Raw genomic sequence first — 10,661 nt, 5'->3', positions numbered from 1 at the left:
CAAGGTATAACACTTAAAAACGAAATTTTGTAAATTAGAGTCATCAATCTTGGAGAATTGTGTAGTAATGGCTTCGAGATATTTCTTTCAAGCATCTAAAAGTAACCTTGATAAAAGTTCATTTGATTTAGTCAAGAAATGAATGCTACATTTTGTGTAATTGTGTGAGACCCTACCAGAATTAAAACAATAGTAACTTTTTGATTTTTGATATTTTTCATGGTTGCAAAACGTACTTACATATACAGAGAGTAGTACATCAAGCATTTGTGTGACAGGTTATAATGAGTAGCTCAGTCAACAATTCGTTGATGATGAGATGTGACAAGACAAAACGTGAGGTCAAAAGCTAGGAGAGAATCTTATTCTACGGAGCAGTGAAACTGTCAAGTTTATTATTTTTTCAACAGATGATTTAATTAATGGTTTAAGAAATTAAATTAGAAAAAAATAATAATTTGCGATTACTATAGGTGTCAAAAGTATTAATTTTGAAACGATGCGCAACATATAATGTAACCAATTTTGTTAGAACTGAATTAATAATTAGCTACGAACCTTTTTTTCAATTGAGCTCAAATTTCAAAAATAGTTTGTTTAATAATGTCAATTTTGATAAAAAAGGAAGTTTTATTGATTTTTGTGTAAATATAAAAAATGTTGTATTAAGTACTTTTACTCGTAAACCATATGTGTTAAGACAATCCTGACATTTGATCTAATATCTTGCCTTTGAATGGCAAGAATAAAATTCTTTAAAGAGTTGTTATGCAATTACAAACCTAATGTAGAAAGGAAGTGAAGTTGTGACGATAGGAAAACATTTTTTCTCCTTATTAGTGACAAAGAAATTTGATTGAAAGCTTAGAAACTACTTATTGTTTCAAGTATTTCATTCTACAAATAAGTGGATTAAAATTTTTATAGAAACAATAGGTAGGCGAATTTAAAAGTAGATTAATAACTATTCATATTCATTCATAAATCATTTTTGGATTTAGCAACCTTATAGAGGGAACACAATAATATATATTATCTTGAGGTACAATCAGATTTTGCCAACCTCCTGCCATTAAATTATAATGTTATAACAATAAATAACCTAAAAAAACAAATAAGAGATTTTGAATGTAATTAACATTTCAAGTGAATGTTTTTGTTGTTTAATCACCGAGGGCTGTTCTCACGGGCGCCACTATGTTGTTAATTAAAATCGGAAAACAATCCCATTTAAAGACTAAGTGTCATCGAGAAAAAAAAATTAGACCTTGTAGATGTTTCTAGCACTGAGAATGATTCTTTACGACCTTATGAATTCAAAAACGCTTTAATAATTTTTGTTTTGATATAATTTTGATATAAGTGATAATTAAAGCAAATTTATTTACACCGACATTGTGTAGGTCGAGATAAATATCAAACATTTCACGATTTTGCCTGATAACTTTCTACGTTTGAAATCAAGTAAAAAAATTACGATTTAGCAAAGTTAAAGATTTATTTCTGTCTATCGTGTGTAAGAATACAAAGAAAGCAAAATGATTTTTTAATAGAAATAAAATAAGTGGGAAACTCTGTTTAATTTCGCATTGTTCTGGTTCGAAAATACTTAAACTATAAGATTATACTTTCGATAGTGTGAAACTCTTATTTAAACCACTAAAATACCTAAAATACATGACGAATTTTCACTAAACACTTTGTAACCTTATTATCGAAAAAGCAAAAATTATATAAGTCGTTAATCAACACAAAATCGCTTTCTTATCGTAGAAAAATCGCGACATTTCGTGCTTTGCAGACAGGTAGGTGTGCCCATCACACTTTTAAAAAATAATAAGGGGGTCAATCACAAAGATGCGTATACCCCGGTAAAGCTGATCTTCACTAGTGAAATCACACTGCATATCACTTCTTCTTCAGTCTTTAACCAACAGTGTTGGTGGGTGCTCAACAGTGTCTTCCTTGGATCATTCCTTTTCACTTCACTGCAATGCGTTGGGTAATTATTTCTCTGTCATTAACACTAGTGTTTGAAGTGCCAATTATGAACTGTTATTATTGAGTTTTTAATTAAGTCTCTAGAGACACTGTGTTTATTTTTCTCTAATCAAACGGGAAATTTTAATGGAAAACTTGAGCAAACAGAGGAAACGTAATGTTTTTTCGGTTGCTGATTAATTTTTATGCACACAGAATTCAGCCAGCTTCACGTATCGTAAATTAATTTGATCAGTTTACTTCCTACAGAGCCCAAGAATCGTGATCTTTTCAATTGAAAACCATAATTAAGAAAATTGGGAGGGGCTTGTTATGGTCATGCGAGATAATAATTTTACCAAATAAATAAAATTTAAAATCTTAGAAATGTGCTTGCTATTGTAGTCAATGATGAGTATTTGCTCCAAGTGAGTGAAAGCACTTATTTTATTATTATTATTAAATAGAGATTTTATTCACATTTTCCATTTCTCATGAACGGTGCTTAATTAACCCACTATGCAGGACGAAAACTGCTAAAAGTACAACGCTTTTAAGAAATGTGGTACGTTGGTGCATTGCATTGTCTTGTCAGTCAGTGACACGAATAATAACTTTGGTGGTAATTAAAGGGTGTTGCAAGAACTTGCAAATGGGTTAAACGTATGATTTTATCTTAAAGTTTTAAAGACAAATTTCTTTTGTGTAAAACCAAAATATTATTGCTAAATTTTTAAAGCATTGTTTCACAAATTCGATAATCGTGCCAAAGTGCTGTTTATGGATATCATTGCCTAATGCAGCAACTATTGTCTCTTCCAGATCGAAAGTCTATAAAGCTTTGAAACAATAAGCTATGGGATAAATATTTACAAAATGTGATTGCGTGACATTTAGAAAAAAGCACTTGTGTCTAGTTTGGTACCGGCGGTACCCAATTTGTTCGAAGATGAGTTCTGGGAGAAAGTGACGGATATACATTTAAATGCATTTCTTTAGTTTCTCTCTACACATGTCATTTAAGGTCAATTTTCAAGGTGTACACCTTGTGAACCATCATTTTCGCAATTTGCTAATAATTCACCATCTTCGGTTATTAAAGCAATGGGTTGAGAATTTCTACTTTATAGATAATACCAAAAGAAGTTTTCCCAAGTTCCAGCTGCGTAAATTTAAATTCTAAAAGAATATTTAAACAAAGAATCTAAGATACCATCATGCAAATTAGCTGCATACTACAGCTACAACATTTTTCAGTTTCGAAATCTCACAACAGTGGTCAAGATAAAAACACATTTTTTTTTCTCTAGGACGTTCTGTATTTCGGGTTAAAAATAAACTTCTACTATTTAAATAAATCTAAGTAAAGAGCGAGAGTTCACGTAGAGGTCAGACGTGTACCGAATGAGAGTGAAAAGAAATAAATACGTGAGGCAGCTTTCGGAGCAGATTGTTAGAATTTGTGATTTTCACTACTTTCCCGATACACCTGCTTATAAATATTCATTAATTATTTGACATAAATCACGAATATTGCTTCCAGATGGGCTACTGTGAATACTGGTGTATTGTTGTGGAAAAATTAAAGCGTTTAATAATCCTTAGAAATGTGTTATCAATTTTAGTAGAAATTGAGGCCATTTATGATGTAATTTAGTTTCAACAACGACAAAATATTAAAGTTACGTGATTTAAACAACCATACATCAACCCGTGATGATCAAGCTACACGTTATGCATTAGTTACGTTTGGTTTGGTTTCCTTATTGTTGCACATTGACAATTACAGGAAAAGTATTAAAGCCAATATACACCCAAATTTAATTTAAAATAAATAAAAAATGGAAGACTAGGGCGTGACAATTTTCATGAAAATTAAAATTTTTCTTGTTCTTTTTACCTTGTTTTTATTTTGATTATTATTATTATTTATTGAGAATTTTAGATTGACTTGAACCTGAAACATTGTTTTTCATGCTCTCAAACAGTAGAAAGTTTAATGGCTAAATTTAAACATCTGCAAAATTATTTATGTCGATCAAAAGCTTCTGCTTTTAATATAAAGTATCTTATGACCTCAGATGTTACAAGAATTTTAATTGAATCGTAATTGAATTGCATAGAAATCGACGCCACGTGTAATGTCTAATCACTTCCATAAGATGTGCTTTCAACTTATTAATCTTAACTTAGTTGACAATTTATTTTATACAAAACTTTCTATTATTTAAATTCAACGTGGGGGATTTTATAGTATTTAATTCAGCTAGGCCATCGAAAGTTATTACTCATTTCATTACTCAATCAATGAATATTTCTTTTTTATAGATCAATGTCCTAAGGTCAGTGCTAACGAATTCAATTGATGACATTTGTAGAAATTTCTATTTCGTCAACAATTTTCTTTATTTTGACTTATTGAAATTTTCACAACTCAAATAATTCAGTGATGAACAGGATGTGTGTTCAGGATACCGCTTTCTAAGAGGAACGAAAAAGTTACAACAATTAAAAACTGTTTGTTGAACTTTGAACTTCTCTATAGTTTGGTAATAGCGAGATGTAATGTAGGCTTATTTATGGCTAGAAAACTCGTTCGTAACTTTTTCCCCGTAAGAAAAAGTTGTTAATTACACAAGTTTCGGATATCGTTTAAAACAAGACAACACAATAATATTAAAAGCACCTCCTTCTTAAATTTATTAGCATGAAGCATGACTATAATTAGTACTGTGTGATTAAAAAATAACCCAGTTTATTATGCCATGAATAATGTTCAACGCTTTATTCTATAAATTAGACATGCACTACATTATTATTTAAATAAGAGCTATTATTAAAGCGTGAGAAAGATTTTAGCAGCTGATAATTGTTAAAATTGCTTCTAACGTATAACACTTCTTAATTAAATCTTGAAAATGAAATTTTTAAAGAATCAAATTGAGAACAAGTTTTAAGCTTTTACTTTCTTTACTAACACTGAGTTGGTACTACTGTATATTTTTTGTTTCCAATTAGATATCCTCTCCCAAAATAATATAACATGAAAGAATATTTAAAATGAACATTTCTCCTGATAAGTCTAATTGCTTTCATGTTAGATTGAAATTTTTTAAAGAATAAAAAATATACAGAAACTGTTAAAAAAAGAGATGCAAAATTTAGTGCAAATGTGATCAGCTTTTTAAGTGATGTAATTGTGACAAAAACATGTGTTTTTTGTGACATTCTATAAGATAATCTGTAGATGCTGATGACAAACAAAACACATAAAAATTATTTACTTCTGTAGAACTATTCTGATTTAACATTTTGTTTGTTTTATTATTAAAAGTGTTAAAAGGAAACTCGATTAACTTTTTTTTGTATCAAAACTTAACAATAAAAAGTTTACTAAGAAAGTTTGTATTCAGGTGGTGTTTCAGTTCCAATTAAGGAAGAGAGAAAGAGATTATTAATATACCTTGCACAGCAAATTTGAAAATAGCGTCATTAATTGAAGTATAAAATAAGTAGAGTTTGCTATTGTTATAACTTTATTTAAAATTTATGCAAGTTTGAAATTAAACATCCTACTTAATTAAGTATTTCATCTTGAAGCATATTAAGGAGTACAGCCGATTTTTCTAGTTGGTTAAAAATGAAAGCGTCGTTATGTCTGCAATTAATTCTCATCTTTCACGTTTTTGCGCAACAGGATGACTTATTACAGATAATAATTTAAACAGGAATGTTTTTCAAAGTATCGAATTTGTTTTAAACGTCACTAGTGAAGAGTACAAATAATACGCTGATGAAACTCGCATATATTAGTGTTTGTTGTGGAACTTTCTTCGATTTCATTACCATCAACAATACAAAGCTGCTGGAGGCGATGCGACCCTGAGAGTCACGACCTCTACGTTTCCAACATATCTTCGTTGAAACTCGCAGAAACTTCTTAATTACACCTCGCGGGACCGCCCATCTTGTTCATGTTCGTAATGTGTCAATTAGACATTAACATGACGATGACACTTCTTCATCGGACATCCGGATGTGGGTCAATGGGGCCCTCGGGCGTTGTTATGCAGTAGCGACGTACGTTATGGGGATTTTAGTATCGCTTTCACTTGAATCGGAAACTCTCTTCGACCTCAGACAAACGGAATCTTTGGTTTTTATTGACACGGCGAAATTTCCCTATTTTGAGACAGAATTGTTTAAAATTTTAACTCAAACACTAATAACGTGACTTGATGAAACTCGTAAATCTTGATATTTTGTTAGTTCCAAGTGCAAACTTTCTCACATTGTTGCGAACTTTCTTTAATGTACAATTCTTGTCGCGATTTTCCTAATTTCCGTTTTCTCTTGTTTCAGGCACATTTCTGTGTTTTCGTCTTGGCCACAACGTTTGCCAAAGAGGAAGAAATAAACGAAGTGAACCCACCTCGTAAACTAACAGCAAATCTGGACGCAAATCTTCGGAGAGCACTTCTCAAAGCTTTAACCGAATTAGAAAACGAAGAAAATGAAAAAAAGCAGCAAACACTACATTCTTTGCCCCACATAGACACTAGTGATAAAATAGTGGAAAAGGCTTCCGCTTCTGCACTTTCGTTTTTTGCAAGTACTGAGTCTTCAATTACCGAAAAAACCACCACCACTGAAGCAGCAACAGCGAAACCGATTGTAGTCATCCAAAAAAGCCACGGTTTGCAACACAAACCCATCACAACATTAGAAAAATACACTTCCGAGACAGTGAACGAGCATGAACAAATTCTCACAAGTGCTAGTAGTAGTTTTACGTCATCGTCGAACAAATTTTCTTTTGCTAAAACGGAAAAACCAAATATAAATTTAGTCTCAAATGATGCTAAAGCTACAACCAAATTTGTAAAACCAAAAGTTGAGGTTACAACAGTGACCACGACCACGGAAGAAAGTCAAGCAAAAGTTGAAGATGTACAATTCTTTTCCGCTCCTCTAGTCGCGGCTTTTACAGTTCATCAAGACGAACGAGGATTGCCTAAAAGTGTTGAACCGATTTTTCGTCCCAAGATTGAGCAGAAAGTGAAACCAAAACAAGAAACGTTAAATCCGCAACAAGATCAACTCCGGACCCAGTTGGCACTACAAGAGAAACAAAAGGCTTTAGAAGCGGAAATTTTAAGACTGAGACAACAACAACAACAACAGAATTATCTAATAAGACAACAACAAATTCTCCATCAGCAACAATTGCAACTGCAGAAACAGAAGATTTTAGATGAACGGACTCGGATTCTCAACAATCAGCAGTCGTTCGTTCCTTTAGTGACAACTACACAAAGGAATGAGTTTAACACTCGAGGTAGCTTAGTGTCTTTTCAACCCAGTATAAGTTTTACTTCGCATCAACACCCAACCGGAGTTTTGCCCCTCAACGCGCAACAACTTCCACTTAAAAACGCTGCCAACTTTCGCGCACCTTTTATTCCCAACGAAAATCTACAACAGTTTAATTATTTGAGCCATCAGCGACCCCCTTTGGAGAGCAGCGTTTCCCAATTTAATTTTCAACCGACCGTTCAACCGCAGTTGAGCCTTACAGTACCCAAACATCATCGAGTTTTTAGACAAGAAGCTAACACTGGAAACTTTTTTAATTCTGGTTTTAATAATTTTAATCAGGCGTTACCACAACAAAATAGGTTTTTTAGGTCGAACTTGCAGTCTATTACTTCCCCACAGTACAATTTTAATCGAATTCAACCTCCTATTGTAAACCAACAATTAAACCACTTACTATATAATTCGGGATTAATTAGGGGGAAGCAACAAGAGGATTTGAATATTGTTTCAAAAGTTCTTGCTTTAAATCACTACGGAGGTGATTATAGATTTGACAGTTCTAATGTTAGCGAACAAAGGGTTCCCCCACCAGTCATTAAGAAAGTTTGAAAGTTTGCTAAAGCAGTGTTGATGATAATATTTATTTTATGGAATTTAATAGTCATACAGCAGTGTCAAGAGTTGTACCTTTAATCGGTATAGTACAAGTTAATGTTAAGTTATTGATGTAAATAATTTTATTGCTACCTACGAAACACATACGACTGATTTCAACAATAAATAGTTTCAGTTCCATAGCTGCCGATTCTGCTATTAGCTGTTTAGTGTGGTTATTATATTTATAACGTTTTTTTTTTGAAGTAATTTATGTTAACTATGAATGAACTAATAAACCATACCTATATGTACGTTTTGATTTAATAACTGATTTTTACCTTCATACGAAAAATTGATAATTTCAATTTTCAGAAGATGAAAATCTTTTGGGATTATTTTGCAATAGTATACTTGCACACACAGTAATAATTCCAAAAATTATTAAATAGAAATAAGTTTTACTCTAGACGTCTATGGCAAATATTTATAAATATTTATCATAATAAACAATATGAATAAAAAAATCGAAACATACAGGCTGTTTCGGCTAAACCCCAAATTAGAACAAGTTGCCATGGGTGAATGTACGATTGTGATAGGTGTTACTAATACAGGCTGTTCTGGCTAAACCCCTCATTTGAAGTATTAAGAGTTCTAACAATGACATTTATCTAAAATTTTGTTTATAACCATAATCGCTTAAATTCTGCTCAAAGAAAATGTTTTTAAGATGGCGGCACTTCTGGTTACACCGGAAGTGGGTATCAACTTCGTTAGATAGAAAACTATATTTTTTATTGTGTTTTTGGATTACTCAGGTGATTTTGAGGGAGTTTTTATTAGCCTTTCCTATACCTTTAAGTTTAACCGTTTCCGAAATTTTTAACTTTTTAAATTTAATTTTGATTTCCACCTCCCTATTCAAAAATCGATAGTAAATACAATTTTTTGTTATTTTGAAATCTTATTTGAACATATGAAATAGAAAGCTTAGACCTTTTTTTTTTGGTGTATTCATAATTGGAAAAATAATTGACAAACTCCCAAAATTTAAAGTTACGTTTGGAAAACCTCAAATATACCCTTAATTATCTTTTTTCGAATAAAGGCCCTAATTTTTCCTTTACTAAATGAAGGAAAATATGATTCTGCATCGATCTGTAATCAACATTTCCTATACTAAAGTTTAATGATTTCTTATCTTGACTTTTTTACAATGGAAGAAATTGATTACTCTACATAAAGTTTGTTTTTTTTTTTAAATGGAAATTACCAAGTCAAAATTTTGGTGAAAAAATTGGTAGCAGCTTGTCTCCATAGCCACAAATTTTGTTTGCTCTTTGTTTATGTCCCTAGAAATTTTGTTAAAAAATTATGGTTATGTTTTCAAATTCAGATGTTGTCAAAATTGTGACTTTTATGAATCTTGTGTGCCTGTTTGCTCTTTGAAAGCACTATAATTGAACACCTGAGGATAGACATCATTACCTAAGGTCTAAAGACAGAATTCAGTGCTGATAACTTTGATAGAAACACACCGCAAATAAGTACAATTTTGTGGACAAAAATGAGGTTCTTGCTACAGAAAAAGGATTATTTAGCAAAAGATACAAGTAGGTATTATGATGATTCGCAATAAATTTTGTGTAATTTATTGAAATGAGCTCAAAGTCGATGCAGTTTATAAATTCTTCTTCAGCTTTAGTTTCAAAATTGTTACTTTTTCAACTCGTACCTCAAAAACGATGCACAATACACTAATTTAATTGCGTTCTTTCCGAGGTTCTTTCTCATTCATGTTTATTTTGTATTCTTGTCAATTTTTACTAAAAATTTAGAATGTTTAGCAAACCTGCATTACAAATTGCGTCTACATTTTAACGGGTCCTTCTAACTTCCTGCTTGCGAACTATTCGTTTCTAAATTTCGAAAAACTGTTAGCGGTACCGAATTTGTCCCTTTTTTGGTGTTTCGTCCCTAAATTTTCTTAGACGATTTTTTGTGTTGACGTTTAATGACATTGTTTTCAAATTAATTCAAAAAACCAGAACTACTAACTTCTTTTATTAAAATTACCAGGAATGAATTTACTAGTGGTGCCAACGTTAAGACTGTTTGGCATTTCCATTAAAAAAAAAGAACAGACTTTAGTTTGTCATGGAAATATTTCTTACTAAAAAAACACCAAATTTTTATGACGTTTAGTTTTTTTTCTTTTTTCTGTGGCAACCTACGCTAAAGTAGCTATGGCTAATGAATTTCTTACAATATCAAAAGAAGATATTATAACTTGAAAACTATTAAATATAGGTACAGAGAATATTAATACAAACTGAAGCAGAATTAAAATTAAATTAAAATTAAATTCTCTTCCATTCAGTGAAGAAACAATTGGGGCCTTTTATTTAGAACAGTTGAGTTAAAAGGGTATTAGAAGTTTTCCAAACGTAACCTTCAATTTTTGAGGTAGAGTTATCGATTTTAAATAGAAAGGTACAAAGTCTTTGGAAATGTTTAAACTTAGGTATAGAAAAGGCTTAAATAAAACTCTCTCAAAATTCCTTGAGAATCCAAAAACACAATAATTTTTTTTTTAATTTAAAGCAACGAAGTTGATACTCACTTCCGGTGTAACCGGAAGTGTCGTCATCTTGAAAATATTTTTATTGAACAGGACCTAACCGATTATGACTATAAACAAAATTTTAGGTAAATATCGTTGTTAGAACTCCTACTCCTATTACTTCAAATGGGGGGTTTATCCA

General features: G+C 31.4%; 1 protein-coding gene across 1 annotated transcript; it reads left to right on the top strand.

Annotated features, from left to right (window-relative positions):
- Nucleotides 1–1,894: 1,894 nt before the first annotated feature.
- Nucleotides 1,895–8,207, top strand: LOC123007696 (signal transducer and activator of transcription C). Its single transcript, XM_044403111.1, has 2 exons — nucleotides 1,895–2,002; nucleotides 6,343–8,207. The coding sequence occupies exons 1-2, from the start codon at nucleotides 1,994–1,996 to the stop codon at nucleotides 7,906–7,908; spliced, it is 1,575 nt and encodes a 524-aa protein (XP_044259046.1). The 5' UTR covers nucleotides 1,895–1,993; the 3' UTR covers nucleotides 7,909–8,207.
- The last annotated feature ends 2,454 nt before the right edge of the window (nucleotides 8,208–10,661 follow it).

This window comes from Tribolium madens, unplaced genomic scaffold (genome assembly GCF_015345945.1).
Source record: "Tribolium madens isolate multiple individuals breed KSU strain unplaced genomic scaffold, Tmad_KSU_1.1 Scaffold_3;HRSCAF=73;Tcas5.2_LG2, whole genome shotgun sequence".
In the NCBI taxonomy this organism is placed as follows: Eukaryota; Metazoa; Arthropoda; class Insecta; order Coleoptera; family Tenebrionidae; genus Tribolium; species Tribolium madens.
Note: the sequence above shows the minus strand (reverse complement) of the source record. Positions and strands in the feature narration are given on the sequence as shown.